Source organism: Podarcis filfolensis (genome assembly GCF_964270895.1).
Source record: "Podarcis filfolensis genome assembly, chromosome: 15".
In the NCBI taxonomy this organism is placed as follows: Eukaryota; Metazoa; Chordata; class Lepidosauria; order Squamata; family Lacertidae; genus Podarcis; species Podarcis filfolensis.
In genome coordinates, this window is record NC_139618.1 from 42,420,717 (window position 1) to 42,443,867 (window position 23,151).

General features: G+C 43.9%; 1 protein-coding gene across 3 annotated transcripts in view; it reads left to right on the forward strand.

Moving 5' to 3' along the window:
* The window catches only part of PEBP4 (phosphatidylethanolamine binding protein 4), a gene marked incomplete at its 5' end in the record, with an annotated part of 251,310 nt that extends 234,225 nt beyond the window's left edge, over positions 1 to 17,085 (forward strand). For all 3 annotated transcript variants that reach the window (XM_083589089.1, XM_083589091.1, XM_083589090.1), the window contains one exon: positions 15,699 to 17,085. In XM_083589089.1, the coding sequence (XP_083445215.1) occupies positions 15,699 to 15,790 (92 nt within the window). In that variant the 3' untranslated portion in view covers positions 15,791 to 17,085. The remainder of the gene's footprint in view (positions 1 to 15,698) is intronic.
* Positions 17,086 to 23,151: the final 6,066 nt, after the last annotated feature.

Consider the following 23,151-nt stretch of genomic DNA (forward strand, 5'->3'; position numbering starts at 1 on the left):
CTCTGCAGCTTCCCCACTCAGAGGCGGTGACTTAGCCCCCATCTCAACAACCGAGGAGGCGGCTTCACTCTCAGCCTCTGCTGCCTCCTCAGCATCAGAGGAGGAAGGGGGCAGCGGCTGCACCAACAGAGGAGGGTCCACCATGTCACTCAGCTTGGCTCTCTCACACCTTTGCTTGGCTGCTCTCAGAGGCTTGTGCAGTGACAATGCGGATTGGTTCACTGACCTAATCCAGGCAAGGGGAGGAGTGGGGATTGGTTGAAAAACCAGCAGAAAAAGGCCAGGCCACCACCAAGAACAGGGGAGAATCCTGCCCTTGTAAATAACACAATAGGAAAAACTTGGGCTTTCTTTACGAATAAAATGCAGCATTAAGGAAAGTCATTTTCACAGGTCTGGCTGTTCAGATATTTGTATCAGCTGTTTGTATAGTGAGATTTGGGTGCAAATTCCTCTTGTTTGGATAAGTGAATTTTCATGTAATGAGCTTCAGACAGCAGGACCTGCATGTGTTCAGATTTCTGTTGGACATACTGTAGTCGTTGCTCAGACTTATACTAGATGTTAGGGCTAGCAAACATTATATAGATGTGCTGAGCAAAATTTGCATATCCCAAAAACTATTCTCTTTCAGCTATAACTGATACATTGAATCTCTGCAAGTAATTAAATACACTAATGCTAGATCTACTCTACTTAATGAAGAGGAAAGCTTGAGACCCATGCTGCTCTGCAGTGTTCTCCTGTAATTATGTCCAAAATTGTTTTTTAATTATTTCATCTGCAGTTTATTTTGCTCCTCCCAGCTCCTTGTAAGCTAAATTTGGCTGTTTATAACACTCACTTATTTTCTCCTAGATGGATCAGGAAACTTTAGCTGAGTTGTTAGTCTTTAAGATAATTGGGCACTTACACTATAGAGACAGTTCACTCTTAAGCACGCTCCACTTTGCTGTAATATGGGCAGGAATATTTGAAAGAAATTGCTTTGTAGAGGTGGTAGTGTGGTACAGCACAGTGCATCACACAGTCTCACCTCCATGTGTGTCCTTATTCGGAAAGGTGCTGATCACCTGTGCCTCAGTGATTAACAGAATTGAGATGCCTTTATCAAAGAGCTTTCTACACCAGACAGCTCCTGATCAGATAAAAGGCTGCATGCAGAGAAATGATCTTATTATTTCAATAGGAGTTTGAAGGGCTCAGGCAGCCCCCCAGAATCAGGGCATATATGGCTTGAGAGGCATATAATTTGAAGCAAACAGCCAATGTTCAAGAGCAGGAGTTCCCAAACTGTCCACAATGTTCCCTACAGCTTTCAAACTTGCAACATCTAAATAAAAAAAGCATCAAGTCAACAGGTTATCTGGAAGGTTATCATTCTTCTATTGGGGCTGAGTAGCAAGCAGAGTAAAGTTATTATAGCTTACAGAGAACTCCTTGTCAAAAATTCTCAGCATCAAAAATCCACACAAACAGAGAGCTAGGCAAGCTACAGTCCTGTTGAAACTAGTAGACTAAAGTGCATCTCCCCTTCATGGATCACTGCCTTGCTATGGTGAAGGGGCTTGAATAACTCAGAGAAGCTATGAGCTATGCTGTGCAGGGCACCCAAGATAGAGCAGGAACTGGCAAGCCACTCCAGTATCCCTGCCAAGAAAACTCCATGGACAAAGACAACAGGCATATAAAGGTTATGGCGCTAGAAGATGAGCCCCTCAGGTCAGAAGGCGCCCAACATGCTTCTGAGGAAGAGCGGAGGACAAGTACAAGTAGATTCAGAGCTGATGAAGCAGCTGGGCCAAAGCCGAAAGGTCGCTCAGTTGCGGATATGTCTGGAAGTGAAAGGAAAGTCCAATGCTGGAAGTGAAAGGAAAGTCCAATGTAAAGAAAAATATTGCATAGGAACCTGGAATGTAAGAACCATGAACCTTGGTAAGTTGGATGTGGTCAAAAATGAGATGGCAAGAATAAATATTGACATCCTGGGCATCAGTGAACTAAAATGGACGGGAATGGGCGAATTCAGTTCGGATGACCATCATATCTACTACTGTGGGCAAGAATCCCGTAAAAGAAATGGAGTGGCCCTCATAGTCAACAAAAGAGTGGCGAAAGCAAAAATGATCGAATGATCTCGATACGAATCCAAGGCAGACCTTTTAACATCACAGTAATCCAAGTTTATAAACCAACTACCAGTGCTGAAGAAACTGAAATTGACCAATTCTATGAAGACTTACAACACCTTATAGAAATGACACCAAAGAAGGATGTTCTCATTATAGGGGATTGGAAGGCTAAAGTAGGGAATCAAGAGATAAAAGGAACAACTGGCAAGTTTGGCCTTGGAGTTCAAAATGAAGCAGGGCAAAGGCTAATAGAGTCCTGCCAAGAGAACAAGCTGGTCATCACAAACACACTTTTCCAACAACACAAGAGATGACTCTACACATGGACATCACCAGATAGGCAGCATCAAAATCAGATTGATTATATTCTCTGCAGCCAAAGATGGAGAAGCTCTATACAGTCAGCAAAAACAAGACCTGGAGCTGACTGTGGCTCAGATCATCAGCTTCTTATAGCAAAATTCAAGCTTAAACTGAAGAAAGCAGGAAAAACCACTGGGCCGGTAAGATACAATCTAAGTCAAATCCCTTAAGAATACACAGTGGAAGTGAGGAACAGGTTTAAGGATTTAGCTTTGGTGGAGTGCCTGAAGAACCATGGATGGAGGCTAGTAACATTATACAGGAGGCAGCAACGAAAACCATCCCAGTGAAAATGAAATGCAAGAAAGCAAAGTGGCTGTCCAACGAGGCCTTACAAATAGCGGGGGGGGGGGAGAAGGCAAGCAAAATGCGAGGGAGATAGTGAAAGATACAGGATATTGAATGCAGATTTCCAAAAAATAGCAAGGAGAGACAATAAGGCCTTCTTAAACGAGCAATGCAAAGAAATAGAGGAAAATAATAGAATGGGAAAAACCAGAGATCTGTTCAAGAAAATTGGAGATATGAAAGGAACATTTCATACAAAGATTACCATGATAAAGGACAAAAGTGGTAAGGACCTAACAGAAGCAGAAGACATCAAGAAGAGGTGGCAAGCATACACAGAGGAATTATACCAGAAAGATATGGATGGCTTGTACACCCCAGGTAGTGTGGTTGCTGACCTTGAGCCAGACATCCTGGAGAGTGAAGTCAAATGGGCCTTAGAAAGCACTGCAAATAACAAGGCCAGTGGAAGTGATGATATTCCAGCTGAACTATTTAAAATTTTAAAAGATGATGCTGTTAAGGTGCTACACTCAATATGCCAGCAAGTTTGGAAAACTCAACAGTGGCCAGAGGATTGGAGAAGATCAGTCTACACCTCAATTCCAAAGAAGGGCAGTGCCAAAGAATGCTCTAACTACCGCACAATTGCACTCATTTCACATGCTAGCAAAGTTATGCTTAAAATTCTACAAGGCAGGCTTAAGCAGTATGTGGACCGAGAACTCCCAGAAGTGCAAGCTGGATTTCTAAGGGGCAGAGGAACCAGAGACCAAATTGCAAACATGCGCTGGATTATGGAGAAAGCTAGAGAGTTCCAGAAAGACATCTACTTCTGCTTCATTGACTACGCAAAAGCCTTTGACTGTGTCGACCACAGCAAACTATGGCAAGTTCTTAAAGAAATGGGAGTGCCTGATCACCTCATCTGTCTCCTGCGAAATCTCTATGTGGGACAAGAAGCTACAGTTAGAACTGGATATGGAACAACTGATTGGTTCAAAATTGGGAAAGGAGTACGACAAGGCTGTATATTGTCTCCCTGCTTATTTAACTTATATGCAGAATTCATCATGCGAAAGGCTGGGCTGGATGAATCCCAAGCCGGAATTAAGATTGCTGGAAAAAATATCAACAAACTCAGATATGCAGATGACACAACCTTGATGGCAGAAAGTGAGGAGGAATTAAAGAACCTTTTAATGAGGGTGAAAGAGGAGAGCACAAAATATGGTTTGAAGCTCAACATCAAAAAAACGAAGATCATGGCCACTGGTCCCATCACCTCCTGGCAGATAGAAGAGGAAGAAATGGAGGCAGTGAGAGATTTTACTTTCTTGGGCTCCATGATCACTGCAGATGGTGACAGCAGTCACAAAATTAAAAGACGCCTGCTTCTTGGGAGAAAAGCAATGACAAACCTAGACAGCATCTTAAAAAGCAGAGACATCACCTTGCCAACAAAGGTCCGTATAGTTAAAGCCATGGTTTTCCCAGTAGTGATATATGGAAGTGAGAGCTGGACCATAAAAAAGGCTGATCACCGAAAAATTGATGCTTATGAATTATGGTGTTGGAGGAGACTCTTGAGAGTCCCATGGACTGCAAGAAGATCAAACGTATCCATTCTTAAGGAGATCAGCCCTGAGTGCTCTCTGGAAGGACAGATCGTGAAGCTGAGGCTCAAATACTTTGGCCACCTCATGAGAAGAGAAGACTCCCTGGAAAAGACCCTGATGCTGGGAAAGATGGAGGGCACAAGGAGAAGGGGATGACAGAGGACGAGATGGTTGGACAGTGTTCTCGAAGCTACAAACATGAGTCTGTCCAAACTGCGGGAGGCAGTGGAAGACAGGAATGCCTGGCCTGCTCTGGTCCAGGGGGTCACGAAGAGTCGGACACGACTAAATGACTAAACAACAACAAAGTGCATCTAACTGCACACAGAGCCACAGAATGGTGCTAAAAGTTTCCTTTGGGAAGGCATGGAGAGAAAAGTTGCTTGATTGCTCTGCTTCCCAGCATTAGCAAGGCATACTTTGAGAAGGGATTGAAGAAGGCATCCGTGTACACAAGGCACAGCATATCCATTGACAGAGTTATTTAAGGAGATCTGCCTTACTTTTTTCAAGAAAAAAGAATTACAGCAATCTTACTGTCCGGCAAGAATTCCCAAGAATGGGATATCAAAGACCTGACACTCCCTACTACTTCTCTGTATGGCAGATATAGCTTCTGTGCCAAAAGTAGCCAAAAGCACAGAAAACTGAGAGAAGACTCTGTGTAGTACAAGACTAGTAGCAAAAACCAACTCCCAAAAGTTTCTGTATCAAACCTCTTAAAAAGGTAATATTATAATCCTGTTGCAGTATCATTCAGCTACAGGCTGTTCAGCTTTGAAACTGTGGATTTTTCTTGTGTCTACAGTTTTGGAATAATCTAGTACATTAGTATTATAAGTTGTCAAACAGCTGTGCCAGGATGTTGACTCTCACCAGAGAGGCTCTGCTACTAAAACACTTGATGTAAGATTATTTTTAGCTTTTTTTCACTGCTGAATCATAAAGCTATTCTCAGAATTTTCTGCCAAATTCACAGAGTACATTTATGAGGGTTTGTTTTTTTAGATCAAATTTTTTTAGATCAAATTTGAGGAGCTTATCAGAGCTTGCAGGGCAACAGCTGAAGAAAAAGGGTTTTCTTGTGTGTGTTTCTTGTGGCTGATTAGCTGCTCTCCCTGTGCAAAGGTCAGAGGGGGCAGGGTTTCTGTTGAGGCAGGTGATTAGCTGTGGGAGGAGCTTATCAGAGCTTGTAGGGCAGCGGCGCGTGCCAAGCGGCGCTCGCAGTATGATCCATCTTTTAGATTTAGGGGAGCTAGTCTCAAACGTTTGTTGGGGGAGACCTAGGTTTTTTTTGGGGGGGTCTATTTGTCCTGTCTTCACGCACAAATACAAGATGGGTGACACCTGGCTTGAGAGCAGTACATGTGAAAAGGATCTAGGAGTCTTGGTTGACCACAAACTTGACATGAGCCAACAGTGTGACGCGGCAGCTAAAAAAGCCAATGCAATTCTGGGCTGCATCAATAGGAGTATAGCATCTAGATCAAGGGAAATAATAGTGCCGCTGTATTCTGCTCTGGTCAGACCTCACCTGGAGTACTGTGTCCAGTTCTGGGCACCACAGTTCAAGAAGGACACTGACAAACTGGAACGTGTCCAGAGGAGGGCAACCAAAATGGTCAAAGGCCTGGAAACGATGCCTTATGAGGAACGGCTAAGGGAGCTGGGCATGTTTAGCCTGGAGAAGAGGAGGTTAAGGGGTGATATGATAGCCATGTTCAAATATATAAAAGGATGTCACATAGAGGAGGGAGGAAGGTTGTTTTCTGCTGCTCCAGAGAAGCGGACACGGAGCAATGGATCCAAACTACAAGAAAGAAGATTCCACCTAAACATTAGGAAGAACTTCCTGACAGTAAGAGCTGTTTGACAGTGGAATTTGCTGCCAAGGAGTGTGGTGGAGTCTCCTTCTTTGGAGGTCTTTAAGCAGAGGCTTGACACCCATATGTCAGGAGTGCTCTGATGGTGTTTCCTGCTTGGCAGGGGGTTGGACTCGATGGCCCTTGTGGTCTCTTCCAACTCTATGATTCTATGATTCTATGTTGAAACAGATGACCTGATCATCCACCATATGGCTCATTCACACCACTCAAACCATTGAGAAGCATTTTGTCCAACATTGTATTTTGACTTCTATACCAGTAAAGGCAGATAAAAATCACATAGTGACTTTTCCATTGTTGTCAGAAATATAAAAAGACAATAGAATCCAATGAATTACTTGGAGATATATTGGCAAATAAAACCATCCATTGCTGTGACGATACTGAGACCCAAGAACCGTGTGGGAGTTGAGCTAGCAACCTTGACTTAGCATATTCTATCTGATCTTGCAAGACAAACTGGTAAATATCAAGCATGGTTTTAAAAATACTCTGAGATTAAGAAGGATCTAGGAATTATTGTTGTGATCTGTACTCTGCAGGGCAACAGGTGGACTATAAATAATATAGTTCCATTTGAAAAGCATAGTAGGGCCAATGGAACGCAACTGAGTCTTAGGCATATTAGCAATGGGGGCATTTATTGAAGCAGGCCCCTGCCCCATCCCGATGATGGTAGTCCCAGAGCTCTTGGTGGGCATGGAGCAGGAGCCCCCATGCTGGCACCCCCAGCACAGTCTGCCCTGGTGCTCCTCTCCACCAGGGTTGGTTTCTCCAGTGGGCTGGGCAGCACTAGGGGCATCTGCTTTGCCCCCCCTCAAAAATTCACACCCGGGGCCAGGGTCCCTCTGCCCCCCCCCATGCTATGCCCCTGGGAAAGAGCCATTCTCCCACAGTTTGCTGACTGAGTAGCTGGGTGGCAGGTGCAGAGGAGAGTCGTGAATGTTTTTGCATTCTGTTCTTTGGACAGATCAGTTTCTCTTGGAGAAGAGTGTGTAATAGACAATGGCCCTGTTACAATGAACACTCATACCATAAGGAATGCTAATACTTACAGCGCCTCATGTCTTCAATGGCATGGGAAACGTTGCCTTTGAGCAAGCCCTAATTTAACACTACATATTAACATTGGCCAAAAGTACTGCTTGTAATTATGTATGCAAAGTCCTATTAATTTCATTGAAACTTAGTTGTATATAATTGTGCCCAATATTATGACCATAGCTTTCTTTGATGAGATCATAGATACTTCTGTAATTAAATTTCCTTCCAAAATACTTTCATGTGCACTGAATGTAAAATTCAAGTAAAGGTTTTTCTACATTTATATTATTAATATTATTTTCCAAGTCTAGAAAATTCCATTTCACAAAACAGGCTGAACTTTTAATGATAGACATAACTTCTTTTTTTGCAGAGGTTTTTATTTTTATCATAAAGACCCCAGAGCTGCTTGCATACAAGAACATCAATAAAATAAAATAAATACAATTTTAAAATAATGTACAGTTTTAATCTCCAGTACAAACAAGGGTCCAGGTGGTGGTGGGGAATCAAGTTTCATCACGCAAAGGCTTCAGAAAAATTTAATGGCAGACATTCCTAAAGTTTCAAGTGTCCAGAAGAGGGCACTAAACTGTGGCCTCTGTTGGTCTTTAATTTAAATACTTCATTAAATCAGTGAGAAATGGAAAGAGGAAATTGACACTAACTGAAGGAAGTTAAAGACAAAGAAATCTTTGTAGAATTGTAGCAATTATGTTAGATATGTCCTCAGCATACTAGCAAGCCGTATGAGATTTTTTCTGGATAGGGTGAATCTGTATGTATTTGTAGTTTTTTTCAGGGGTAATGTGAGCTGACACATTCAGCAGCATAGAGAAAAGTAAATGAAAATAGAAGATTATTTGACAGCAGTTGAGATAGAAAGATCACTTTGCCCTCTCACTAAAAGGGATTTCTGCTGCTGTATAGTTCAAGATGTGTGTGTATGAACTGGATTCATAAACTTCATTCTGTAGATACTGGAACATCCCAAACCCAGTGAGGATTTTAGTGAGCTACATACCAAGACTGCAGCTTCCCTGATTAGGGCAGAGCCAGCTCCCACACTGTGCTTCCATACATCCTGAGACTTGCATTGGTGAGAATTTGAATAGGGCATCCCTGTGTGGATCATACTAAAGGTAAGAATTAATGCAAAGATCACATTGGGATAGATTATGGTTAGCTACAGGAGTCAGCTCACATAAAATACTTTTATTTATTTATCCCTAGTATGTTTTAAGTATAGGGACACGGGTGATGCTGTGGTCTAAACCACAGAGCCTAGGACTTGCTGATCAGAAGGTCAGTAGTTCAAATCCCCACGACGGGGTGAGCTCCCATTGCTGGGTCCCTGCTCCTGCCAACCTAGCAGTTCAAAAGCACATCAAAGTGCAAGTAGATAAATAGGTACCACTCCGGTGGGAAGGTAAATGGCGTTTCCGTGCACTGCTCTGATTTTGCCAGAAGCAGCTTAGTCATGCTGGCCACAGGACCCGGAAAAACTGTCTGTGAACAAATGTCGGTTCCCTCGGCCAGTGAGATGAACTCCACAACCCCAGAGTCGTCCACAACTGGACTCAACGGTCAGGGATCCTTTAGCTTTTATGTGCTAAGTATGCACCTAAAAATGTAAGGAAATGTAATGAAATGTGTTTCCATTATCTTTTAAGTACACATCCCAAGGAGCCATAATGTTTACCTCAGAATAATGTCATCATGGTTTTTCTCTGCTGTTGGGTCCCCACTCCTCAATTGGTGAATTGTTGTTATATGTAAATGACTGTATAAAAATAATCTTAATATAAGCAAACCTTTGCTGCTGTAGAACTACCATTATTTGTGCAGTCTTTTTAGAATTAGCTAATGTTGTTCCAGAAGGAATCAGCTGGTCATAAACCATGGTGGCATGCTCTAAAACTTATTCTCTCCCGGTCCCTTTAGACCTTCACAGCCAACACTTGTAAGAGCCCAGTATTTCTGCCTATGCAGCTGGAATTGAAGAATTTAAAAGGAATTAAGTAGAAGTATAAGGAATTCCTAGAACATCATCCAAACTCACCAGCTAGCTTCTCAGTAGGGGTTACCGCTTGGCAGTCTCCTCAGGTTAAATGAACTGGGCTACAACATGAGTGTGTTCAGCAGTGTAATCAAAACTAGACAAGACTAGGTACTGTTAATGGCAAAAAGGATTCCCGCCTTCCGCCACTGGGACATCATTAATCTTTGCAGAAAAGCTTCAGGACCCCTTTCACCCAGAAGAGTCCCAGTGATGAGACAGATAAATTATAAAACACCAACTCTGCTGATATCAGGACAAAGTATGACTGTGATTGTGTGAGTTCTTCTATCAGTGGTGAGAGTCAACATCCAGGATATTATAGCCTGCAAAGCTAGATGCTGGATGGTTTCTGGGCCCATTCTTCTTGTGTCTGCATGCTTAGTAACATGACCTTGGATTTGCACAGTGATACCACAACCAGGCTCATGCTGAAGAGGTCAGCTGTTTTGTTCAAAACAATGAAATGGTGATAGAGACATCCAGTTCATATGAGAAATGGTTGATGAAAACACACAGCAAGTAGGCTGCAAAAGAACTGCAGGATTGCTGTGACAAGCAGTGAAGAGCAGAACTGTGCAATGGATAAATCTCAGCCTCAAGATACTGGTTAGTGTTGCTGTGGCAGACAGAAGGGAAGAAAGATGTATGATGGTAATGGACTTGGCACTATCATGGGCCTTGAGAAGAAGATGGATTTTACTAAAAGTAGTTGTATGTTAGCAGAATGGGAGCAGAATCTGCATCATCCTGGGAGCATCAATACTCATTATCATCCCAAATGCCAAACATTGGGCCTCTTGCTCTTATTTACAGTTTGGCTATTATGATTTGGACAAAACAGTTCTCTCCCCACTGTGCTTCACTATTGCCATCTGTTCAATAGAAACGATAGCAATGGAAAGAGCAGATGTTTGCTGTATGTTTTCAACTTCTTAGGCTGAGTAAGAGCTCCGATAAGGGCAAGACACTATGATATAATTCTGCAGGAAATGAGCTCCAACCACGGGCCAAGCCAAGTGTGAAGTCCCTCATTGTTCAGACACAGAATGGATTTCAGCCCTTCTGACCTACAGTGGCTCACTCTTCCTTCCTTCTTTCCCACCCCTACCCCTTTTTGGTTATTAAAGAGTTCTGGTGAGTCACCAACACCCAAGATTAGTGAATGAGCTGGCCATTTCATATCAAAGCAATAAGGATTGTAACATTCACAAGAGAGAGAGAACTCAATCTCTGCTCTGTAAGGCGGGATTGGGGAAGAGGGCAGGAGTTCCCTGAGTTCCCATTTCAGCAAGCAAGTGTGGGCTTGTCAGAGGGAGGCAGGGAAGCTTGCGTCTCATGCCTTGTTTTTTATAAGGTCAAATATTTAAAGGAATGAAATGAAATATTGCAGGCACGTCCAACAGGTAGATCGTGATCTACCAGTAGATCACTGGACATCTGTGGTAGATCACTGGTAGATCACTGGCTCCCCCCAAAGAAGCTCAACAACTTTGACCTAAACCCCAAAAAAGGGGGTAGATCACTGCCAGTTTTTAACTCTGTGAGTAGATCGCAGTCTCTTGGGAGTTGGCCACCCCTGAAATATTGGAAAGGTTTTTTAAAAAACATCCATTACCCCAGTCGCTGTTGAGTATGAGACTCTTAATCTCAGGGTCATGGGTGCCAGCCCCATGTTCCTGTGTTGCAGGGGGTTGGACTAGATGACCCTCATGGTCTCTTCCAACTCTAGAATTTTATGATTCTGTTATTCTATGAACCCATATCAAATACCTAGCATTAGGTCAAGTCTCCCTTACTTAATTGTTCTTTGCACCATCATCACCAGTTTTCCAGCACATACAGTGCATAGCTTTGCTTCAGCCTCATCTAGCCATTTTGGCAGAAGGGTTAAGAATATAAGATGAGCTAATGGCTCATCTAGTTCAGCATCTGTTTTGTCACCTGAGCAGGTAAGGTCACGCCCATCTTTAGTCACATGCAAAGGAAGTTTGTCCCAGCCCAGGAGGAAACGGGAAGTTTTCTACTGGCTGAACCAAGCATCCCCTTGCATGTCCACTCTAGGAATGAGGACTTGACTGCTGTCTTTCACATCCCACACTTACTCCCTACATCCCAGTCAATTTTTCCAGCTTCCATGGAAATGTAGAGATTGATAAGAGGCTGGATGCATCCTTAAACTGGAAAGGGGTCTGTTGAGTATAAACATGTTTACCTATTTGATGGTACTGGTTAGGTTTCTATCCTCAGCTCCATTTGTAATTAGTGATTGTCGGAACTAGGCCAGGACTCTGAGAAGCCATATTTGAATCCACACCCATGAGGGTCTTTCTCAACTAAGGCATTGGGTTTTCTGTTGCAGGTACACAAAGTGCTGGTCTGCCCAGTGAATTTTATAGATTATTAGGGGCTTTCAATGAAAACTCAGGTGTCCAAACTAAGCAATCTCTCTGCAATACATTTGATGGCATGAGTAAGGGTCAAAGTTGGCAAGTACTAAATATGGTACCTGTCATTGCACACCACAACTCAGATATGTGATTGTGAGAGGTCATAAAGGGGAGTCTCCTCTTTGTCATGTGAGGAAAACCTCACATGACAATTTTTTTTATTTTGCATGGAACTTGGTAAGTTGCTTTTTCTGCTTGTATACAGTGCAAGGTGGTGTTCCTGAATCAGCTCAGTTAGACTGCATACACACCAGACATTTAAAGCACCTTCCTCCCTGCCCCGCTCCCCCCAAAAAGAATCCTGGGAAGTGTAGTTTACTCCTCACCCAGCTACAGCTCCCAGCACCCTTAACAAACTACATCACCCCGGTTCACTTGGGGGAAATTCATGTGCTTTAAATGTGTTTTAAATGTATGGGGTGTGTGCATGCAGCAAGCCAGATGCAGAATCAATTGCTGCTATAATTTGAGTTTGCTCCCTCAGTAAAGAACGGAGGAGCAATGGATCCAAACTACAAGAAAGAAGATTCCACCTAAACATTAGGAAGAACTTCCTGACAGTAAGAGCTGTTCGACAGTGGAATTTGCTGCCAAGGAGTGTGGTGGAGTCTCCTTCTTTGGAGGTCTTTAAGCAGAGGCTTGACAACCATATGTCAGGAGTGCTCTGATGGTGTTTCCTGCTTGGCAGGGGGTTGGACTCGATGGCCCTCGTGGTCTCTTCCAACTCTATGATTCTATGATTCTATGACACTTTGGGGAAAGTGAATGAACTGACATTGCACAATGTGTACTCTCCTAATTATGGGAGCAGCTTAAGCTCCATGACTGACACTTCCTTGGGGTTAACCCAAAACTGACAACTTTGTATGGAGGGAGCAAGAAACAAGAATTGCTGTAGAGCAGGGGCTTTCTTCTCATTTAGCAGCAGAACAGCAGTGCATAGAAGCTCCTTGCTCTTGTTCTCCAGCACTGAGCCACAAGGAGCCACCAGGCACGTAGAAGCATGTACCTCGGCTGGTTCCTCTTTCAGTTTGTGGCAGCAAAGGGAAGGCACTTGAACTCAGCTGCATCCTTGCTTGTTCATTGCTGGACTCATTGCCTTGGAGGCAGATGATGAAGCAACCAAATTTTGCTCACTGTTTTGCAAGAGCTGCAGGGTTGGTTGGTTTGTTATGTTCATTAAACCTCAAGATCTGAATTAAGATAAAGCAGGCAGTCTTCCTGGCCCAACAACAATCACAAGGAAGGCAGCATGGACAGGTGCAGAAGGAGAAGAATGGGGTCATAACAACCAGTCTCCAACCAAACGAAGACCCAAGGTCTAGCCCAGTCATGTGTCAAGATTGTAATCAAATGACTTTAGTTCCCAGGATGCTAAGCACTGGTGAGTCTAGGCAGAAGCTGCAGTTTTACCAATTCCACTGCTTGAAGGAAATGAATTAAAAGAACTGAGCTGCCTTACTGTCATTTCCCGCCTCCCTGCCATTTTATCTAACACATGGCAATATTTTTCTTAACAATTAAATGTAACTGAGGCAGGACAATGCTTTGGGCACCTCTACCCTATTCATTATTATGGGTCAATGGGAGTTGACCTACTATTGATTAGCTGCTTCTATAGTTAAAAGATTAGGAAGTTTGAGCTTGACAATTTAAGCAATAGATATGTTTATTGCATGTACACCAGTGGGAAGTGTAGGCAAAATACACAATGGCATGGGCGTAGCTAGGATTTATTGGGGGGCAGGCTTTCTGCTGGGGGGCAGAACCTTAAGTAGTTTGTATTGATTTACTTGTTTTAGGGGGGCGGGTGCCCTTCCCTACCCCCCCCCCAAGTTATATCCCTGTACAATGGCTTGGTTAATTAGGCTGCATGTGCCTGCAGGCTTCTGGAGAGCAGCTTGTGGCTGCTTTGCTCTTCCCTGGTCTCTTTTGTGCCATGGCACACTAAGCTAAGCCAAGATTTGACCTAGTGGCTCATGGTCAAGCTCCTTTAAGCCATGATGGCCTGTGGAACCTTGAGGTTCAGAGACAATATGTCTTTGAGCAGCACCTGTTGTGAAACAAGAGCAGGAGAGGTCTACTGCCTTTGTGTCCTGCTTGGGAATTAACCAGAAGACCTGCTTGTCCATTCTGGGAATCAGGATGCTGGCCTAGATGGACCTTTGGTGTATCCACAAAGGTTTTTCTTGTGTTCTTATGAACAGTCAAAGGCACCATAAGCAATGGGAAAGCTTCGCCACAATGAGAGCAATTTGCAGTGTGCGCATTTCTGTCTTTAGGGCCTTAAAGCTCTAAACATGAAATGTGCAGTTTCCTGCTGCCTTCAGCTGAAGAAATAGGAGCAGGAGCTATTGCAGTCGGTATCAGAGTTGGGCTGGGTGAAAAGTGTCTGGGGCAATGAAGCCTCAGCAGGTGGGGAGAAGGATGTCCCCCTCATCTATACAAAGCTTTTATTGTAAAAATTAGCCCCACCCAATGCCAGTTTTATTGATGAATGAAGAAGAACTGGGACTTTCCCCCTTGTTCAGAATTTGGCCTTGAAGCCGTACATACTTCATGACTCACCCTGTGACTTCTTCACAGAATGTTGCAGCCATGGCTGCCCAAGCAAGTTAATGGATGGGAAAGCAAGCTCTCTGAGACTAGATACAATTTCACTTCTTGTTTCTCTGTTGTTGTTGTTCTCTGTCCATGGTTCTCAGGTCATGGGATCAGAAGCTTGAGGGAAATACGTTTTTCATTTAAAAACCACTGGTTGTCCTCTTCTCACACAGGCTGTGAACACACGAACCTGTTTGTAGCACTAAAATGTAGGTTTTTCCCAATCTAGAATCATTCCTTCTTGTCCTCAACATACTGCCTTCAATTTAGATTGATTCTGGACCCTGCTGTCCACCAGGGTAGATGTCATTCCTTGATACACATTTAAAAGCCCTCCTCTTGATTAGCTTAGCTGTGCCTTTTCCTCTCTGCTTTGTGGGTCTTGGATTTGCATGCCACTTACTTCCATTGATTGTTGCAGCCCTGCAAAATGAGATTTTGAAAAAGGAAAACAATGTGCAGGCTCGCTCCTCCTCTTCCACGGTTACTGGTGCTTCATTTGTGTGCAGGTCTGGAAGTTTGAGTCTAGCACAAAGATGCCTCCAGGGTGTGTGTGATTGAATGTGCCTGCTCAACTTGGCTGCGACAAGTGGACAGAGATGGAGGTGGAGACGACACGAAATGCTGACTAGAGGAATGAATGGGAAAACATGAGTTTTCAGGAGTCTTTCCCCAAGTAAAATCTAGCCCCTGGACTAGATTAAAAATGAAACAGCTAGGCCCAAACTTAATGGCAAGTTGGTTGAGACCTTAGACAGCAACAGCATCACTGTGTGTGAGAGAAATCAATACAGTATTATGTGACTACCACAATCTGAACTTCCCATGGTAAGCTTGAGGCTGTTTGCAGCAGTGTGGTGGTGGAAGCTGAAACGAGTGTACTCTCTAATTTTGTGTTATGCTCCCCATTACATCCATTTTGTGACTGATGCCCACAGCACTTTCTGAAAATTCAAAATGTATGCTCTGGTCCAATAAGTTTGGCGACCCCTGAGCTAAACCATGTCACCACGCACAGCTTACTTCCCCACGGTCTGTCTGCTTTCTCCCACCCCCAAATGTCAGGACACATTTCTTCTCAGCCAACCTCCAACAGTTGAAGAGGTTCCAGATGATCAGAAAGCAAAGGAAGGATCCAGCTGATGCTCTACTTGCGCTCCTGTTGGATATGTGATTGAGGTAGTTTGTCCATCATCACATGTAGCTTGATCCTGAGTAAGAGTAAGAATTTGTCATTTCTCTTCCCTTTCCAGGTTCCTGGGACATGGAGAACTTTGTGGATTACTCTCACCTTGGGACCCCTGTGGCTTCAACCCAGTTTATCACTAAGAACTACAACAACTAGCAAGATCAGCAGCAATATTCCCCTTTCAGCTGAAATGCTTGGCTTGATCCCTTTTTCTCTTTGAAATCTAAGAGTGAATCATCTCCGTGCAGCACCAGGCTCTTGACATGACTTGCCAGCTCAGAGGATATCATAGAGGTTGCTGTGATTTAGTCTTACAATTCCAACCTTCGTCTAGTTCACTTTGGCATGAAGAGTAACATGTAAAAGACTCTAGCTTTCCAGACATTTTGCAGTATATGGGATGGAGGCAGAATCTGCAGGACTTGTGTGGCACTGAATGTGTCCTTAGGGTTCTTTTTATATTAGCCTGGATCAAAATGACAACAGACTGGTTCCAACAGTTGCTTTTCTAACTAAGCTATTATCTCACACCCATCTCTGCCACTAACCAGCTAGATTCCTGGAGGATGGGTCTTGAAATCATAACCATGCATGTTTTCCAGCAAGCCAGGTTGTGCCCCCATTATACTAACACTGCATAAAAAGAAAGTAGAGGTTAGGGCTCTGGAATCCACTGGTTCCACGTGCCCCACTCAGGGTTATCCACACTTACCTTTCCTCTGCTCTTTCCAGGCTCTATAATTCTATGCATGAGTGCCCCCCTTTTTTTTCTCTTTGCTCCGAAGCTTTTCAAATATTGAGAGCTGAATTGGAGCAAACAGCAAACAATGGAAAACCCAAATTGTCATTTGCTCCAATTCAGCTTTAAAGAGCAGGTTTTTGTGGGGAAAGCTCCAGAGTGGGGGGAAATTGTGCTCAACACCAAACTTTAACACACGGACCTGTGCCTAGAAAGAACAGGGCAAAAGGTAAGCATGCATGAGTCTTCAGCGTGTTTAATAATACAAATTGGTCTCAGACTAATTATTTCTTAAGTCAGGCATAAGCTAGAGAACCTCTTGTGCAACCCACAAAATATCATCATCTAAGTAGCAGCAGTATTAGAAGACAGAATATCTTTAACAACTGGAGACCTTTCAAATCATTTGAGTTCTATCCAATGCTGACAAAGTTTTAAGAGCCACAGCAGGAATGTTCTTTCCTATCCAGGCTGTTTTTAACTGTTACTATTATTGAAAGGCCCAATCAGAGCTTCAGCCATGTGTCCTGGAGCTGCTTTAGGTATTTCATTGGCACTAAATTGCCCACCTCGACTCTTTTACAGTACTTCCCTTCATGGTTGTCTTTCCAGACATGGTGTTTCCGTGTGTGTGTGTGTGTTTGCCACACCCCCAAGTAGTAATACCTACTATGCATTGCAGCAATCACAATAAAGCAACAGCAGGATTTGACTCTGGTTTCCTATAGCTTTCCTATTCCAGGGTTGTGAAACAATCTCATTCTTGCAGCGCCTGGCATGTTTCAGTACATAAAATCATAGCCAAAACAGTAAAACATCAACCATACTCAACATCAACTTGACTGTGTAAAAGGCTCCAGGTTCAATTCCTGCCCTGCCCTGCCCTGCCCTGGTAAAGCTGGGAAAGACTTTGGTCTGAAACACAGACTGGACAGTTGATCAGTGTAGACAAGACATTCCCCAAGTATGGTGTGTGAACTGCTGGTGGTCCATGAACTCCATTGATATGGTCTATGCTGGAAAAGTTGCAGAACAGTCAAGGAAATCTGTCCTGGACCCTGCACTTGCTTAATTTTTTTCTAGCAGAGATTGAGACTGTTTTGACCAGTGTAAGATTACTGAACTGGTTAGCAAAGTCCTGGCCTTTGGCATGTGAGTATTGTATCAGGGCACTGGTGCAATCTATGAATCTTTCTCTTACCATTTACCAGTTAAAGTGGCTCTTTTCAGTGGCCTGGCTTAGGACCTGTGAATTTCAATCAGATTTTGATGATGGTGCTGAAGAAAAAAACAAAGACCATGTTATTTTTCCACATATTTAATACAGAAGCAAAACAAGTGAAGCTCTACAATGTAGAATGACAAAGTTTATTAAGCAGTCTGACAAAGCCCTCAGCAATTTTCAAGTGGTCTGCAGGGGTGGGAGGGGGCAGTGGTATAGCGTAGGGGTGTCGGGGATGCCGTTGCTCCAGGCGCACATTGGGGGGAGGGCGTGAACCAGGCACATGCCCCCCCCCGAGATCTGCGAGGGCTGGGTAAGTGGAAAGTGAAGAGCACCCTCTATGCCCCCTGCTTGCCCAGTGGTGGGAGCTGAGTGAGTGCACTCTGCCCCTGCCTGGCGCATGGGCACTCACCCTGGACGCTGGCGGAGAGCGCTAGGCCCCTGGGAGGGGAAGGAGTTGAAGAACTTCTGGTGAAGAGAATACTGAGATAGGTGGACCAATGGACTGACTTAGGCAGAAGGCGCTTTCCTGGGATTCCTCTTCAGGAGGAAAAGAGTCTTTCTGCCTCGCAGAGCCTTGCTGACTCAGCCATCCTAACAGGACCAACAATTATGGATAACACACAATTGCCACAGCAAGGCCATCAATCAAAACATGCAGCTTACAGGTTCATGCTTTCTTCAGTGAACACTCTCCCCGCCATGTTTTGGTATCCTCCTTTTGCCCCCTTCCCCAGGAACTCTGACATGATAAGAGAGGGCAGCATATTAGTTCCAGAGCATGAAAAACTAAGTCGTGCTTGTGTTTTCATCTACAGACCTAGATTTAGAAAGATGACTATTGGCTTCTATAACCAGTAGAAAAATCTAAGAAGCAGAAACATCAGGTGTTTGAAAGCTGCTATGTTCCAGTGGTTGTAGAACAGAGCCCAAGACAATTTAACATCATCATCCAGCATCAGCATATTCCTAAACCATCCTTCATCCAAAGACTGCAGAGTACAAAATATAAAACCACACAAAAATCTTACAAGAACACATACAATCTTAAAACATCATATAATACACCACAAAGGTCAAGATTGTCACATACTAAATGTCCAACATGGCCTTACTATTTCATTTCCTCCCAAATATTTGAGCGAATAAGTACCAGTATGTCTTCACCTGGTATTGGAAAGATAAGACTGAGGGGGGCAATCATAATTGGGGGGGCACAATGAAGAAGATGCTGGTGTGTAGCACCACCTGCAGAGCTTCTCCCAATGAGCCCAGGTTGAAACATCCTAGAGAAGGTGCTCCAACAAGCATTTGGAGTCCCAAGTTATTCAGGGCTTTGAAGAGTTTGGATTTGATATCCCGCTTTATCACTACCCTAAGGAGTCTCAAAGCGGCTAACATTCTCCTTTCCCTTCCTCCCCCACAACAAACACTCTGTGAGGTGAGTTGGGCTGAGAGACTTCAGAGAAGTGTGACTGGCCCAAGGTCACCCAGCAGCTGCAGGTGGAGGAGCGGGGAAGCGAACCTGGTTCACCAGATTACGAGTCCACCACTGTTAACCACTACACCACACTGGCTCTTTGTAGACTAAAGTCAAAACCTTCAATAAGGCATGGTGCCACAGGGGCAGCCAGTGCAACTCCTGAAGGATTGGGGTATTGTGACTCCACCTAGAAATACGATACAGCAGCTAACCTTCAGCATTTTGCACTAGGTGCAGCTTCCAGGACATCTTCAAGAGCAGCCCCACACAAAGAACATTGCCCTAATCTAATTGTATTCTGGAACATAGACAATAGTGCCTAGGTGAGCCTGGTCCAGAAATGGCCATAGCTGATAATTATTATTATTAATAATAATTATTATTATTTATATCCCGCCCATCTGGGCTGCTTCCAAAAAAAATACTCCACTCTGGGCTGCTTCCAACAAAAATATTAAAATACTGTAATACATCAAACATTAAAAGCTTCCCTAAACAGGGCTGCCTTCAGATGTCTTCTAAAAGTCTGGTAGTTGTTGTTCTCTTTGACATCTGGTGGGAGGGCATTCCACAGGGAGGGTGCCACTACCAAGAAGGCCCTCTGCCTGGTTCCCTGTAACTTGGCTTCTCGCAGTGAGGGAACCGCCAGAAGGCCCTCGGTGCTGGACCTCAGTGTCCGGGTAGAACGATGGGGGTGGAGGCGCTCCTTCAGATATACTGGACCGAGGCCGTTGAGGGCTTTAAAGGTCAGCACCAACACTTTGAATTGTGCTCGGAAACGTACTGAACCAGCCAGGTCTTGGCCTATGCGTTCCTTGCTTCCTGGGGCCACTTGGGTCTCTCGTGTCAGCTTAGAAAGGAAACAGTGCCGTAAGCTGAAATAGCATGATATGCTTTTCCGACCCACAACATTTCTAGGTCTCATGAATGTCTGTCATGATTCCATTTCCAGAGTGATGCAAGCTTCGTAAGGACTGGTTCTTAGCATAGATGAGGGAAAGAGGAAGCTTTGGCTTGTAACAGACCACAAGCAAAGAGGAAGAAAGTCCAAAACACACAACCCTAGTTGCTTTGTGAGTTAAAATTAGAAGCAAGAGGAAATGACAGTTCAGCATGTCATGGAAGTCAGCTAAAGTGGGACCTCTCTTTTTTATATTTATCATTCGTAGAGGGTGTAATTGGTGTTTCAGATTAAGGCTGAGGAGCCAGTAGAAATGAAAGGTCACACTTTGTTGACATCCTGTCGTCAGACTATAGTCATCCTCTCCTCTCTGCCTTTAATTCCTTGTGGCAAGCATGTTTACTTTGGAGAGAAAGGGAGTTGGGAGAGTCAGATGTTAACTATCTAGGAAACTATCCCTGTCCCTTTTTTCTTGTTTTGCTTCTAATTGTGATACAGAGAAAAATGGCAACGCTCAGAGTAGACCCACTGAAATTAATAAACATTGCTAACTTAGGTCCATTAATTTCAATGGGCCTGGTCTGAGGAGAAGTTAGTTGGATACAACCCTAGGCTTGGAGTGACCCACAGGGTCTTACTTCTGAGCAGCCTTGTGCTGTCAATTTGTTGCATCAGAGCATCAACTGGGATCAGTGCAATCCTAACCATGGCTATTCAGAAGTAAGTCCTATTGAATTCAATGGGGCACATTCCCAGGTGAGTGGGGTTTGGTTTGCCAGCCTAGTTACTTATATTCTGTATTGTCTGGAGTATGAGACATTTTTTAAAATGCTTGTGCATGTGCAGAGTAAGATGCATTCATATATAAGTGTTGAAGACATTTCAGATCACAAATACATTTAAAGAACAAATCAATTAAATTTGAAAATCCTTGAGGTTTTCGGTCAGACTTGATTTGACAACCACTCCAAAAAACATATTATATGCACCCATTTAAAATGTTCTGTTTTGCCTCAATCTAATTCTTTGCTAATGTCTGTCAGTATGTCAGAGTGCATGCCTCTTTTCTGCTATTCTCCTGAGCAACAGGGAAGTCAAAGAATGGACTTGAAATACATGGACATGAGAATGACCACAAATCATGAATAATTAGGAATATGGTATTATTGATAATCAAGAAGATAGGATGAGGTCTTAGAAAACTTCATAGTAAAACCTCAACAGGTGAGGAATAACACAGTCCCTGTAATATATTTTCACAGGGAAGTAATTAGTTATGGCAATTTCCTCTAGAATAGAAGACATAAGTCAGAATGGGTAGACATGAACCAGCCTATCATGCTGTTGTCTATTGTGGCCAATGAGATGGCTTTGGGAAGTCCATAGTCAGGTTGACAAAAGTCTGTAGAAGCCATTTTCAAAAATGCAAGTGCTGAGAAGTAGTGCGGTCCCATCAGATAGTCTTGACAGAGTTGGCCTTGCATCCAGGAGATGTGTGGTCACATCCTACCTCTATCTTGATTTGACTGTGCCACATTGGGTAAAGGCTTAGTTCAGCAGCTGACAGGAGAGTCATGGAGCATAGGGCGAGGTGAACTGGCAACTTGATGGGACAATAGGAAGGGCCTGGAGCACTCAAATTTCTGGCAATGACTTCCATTGGCAATCAGACTCAATGGGCCTTTTGGGCAGAGCCGTCTTTCCCATAGGGCTTAGTGGTGCATTGTGCCAGGGTGCTGGCCTCCCGTGGCGCCCCAGCAAGTGGGGGAGCTGCATGGCTTTGCCAGTGGCCTCCTCTTTCCCTGCACACCCACCAGCTGCGCCCCACCAAGCATAAGCCTGGTGGGCACGCAGCTTCCCTCCCAAGCCTCCCAAGCCTCTGCGAGGAACGCTCTCCTGCAGTGGCATGGGGGAGAGTTGCGTCCCCCCCCCCCCGATGGCTGGCAGTGCACAGCTATAGCCACCCCAACACTATCCGTGGTAATTTGGGGGCACTGGGTGGATATTGCACCCCAGCGCCGCATCTGCTAGAGACGGCCCTGCTTATGGGTCCCCAGAAATTGGAGTGGGGGGAAAAGACTGGGGGAAGGGAGGACAAAGCAAGGGCCAGAAAAGAGTCCTTGAAATCCCCTGGCAGCCAAAAAAGTACCAGGCTGAGGAAGAGAACTAATAATCCACTCAGCTGTGTTCTGTGGTGAAAAGTGGGGTCAACCTTCACCCAAAAGTGTCCTGGGCCTGACTTTGCAAGGGTTACATTCCCAGCCCTTCCTCACATCTGTCAGCTTCAGTTCCCCAACTGTAAAATGGGAATAGTAGCAACTTACACTGGCATGGTGAGACCAAAGGCAGTTAATTATTACAGAGTAATTTGCTGTAGAGATAAGTAACTATACTGGGTTTCAGCATCTCAGTGCTACATTTAGAAGTGGGATTGAAGAAGTGCTTGATGAAAATGGTCCGTAGAGTCCCATCCTATGGTGAGGGGTGGGATCTTTACCTTTTTGTGACTGAGGCAGAAATCTGATTAATTTCAGATTTAAAGATGAATTTATCTACCGTAATTCACAATTTACAAAACACAACCATCCCTCAAAATTCACATTTATCCAAATCTTGCAATGTAGTTCTCCCACTGAACGATGTTTACCAAATGCATATAATATTAGGGGAAAATTGGCATAAAAATGCATATATTGGTGAAAATAATTCACTAAAATGCAATATTTTTTACAAAAATGTGCACATTAATCAACACTTCATGTACAAATGTACAGGAGAATGTACAGGAGAAACTAAACTACTGAAGAATTTTCATGAGCATTAAAAAAAACACACATAACATTGCAGAAATGTGGAAAGCTGAATGTTAGATTGGAAAAATGAGAATAAAATTGACACACAGGTATTCCACTTCCTTGTATCCTTTTTGCCATCATGTCTAGTCTCCCCCCCAGATTGTTCGCATTATGATTAACAAGTAGGACTTACAGCAACAAAAGCATTGCAGTGTATACGCCCACCCACAGAAGTGCTCCTATTCAGGGTTTCAGTTAGCCAGCCAAGCTAACTTGGTAGAGCAGGAGACTCTTAATCTCAGGGTTCTGGGTTCGAGCCCCACGTTGGGCAAAAGATTCCTGCATTGCAGGGGGTTGGACTAGATGACCCTCATGGT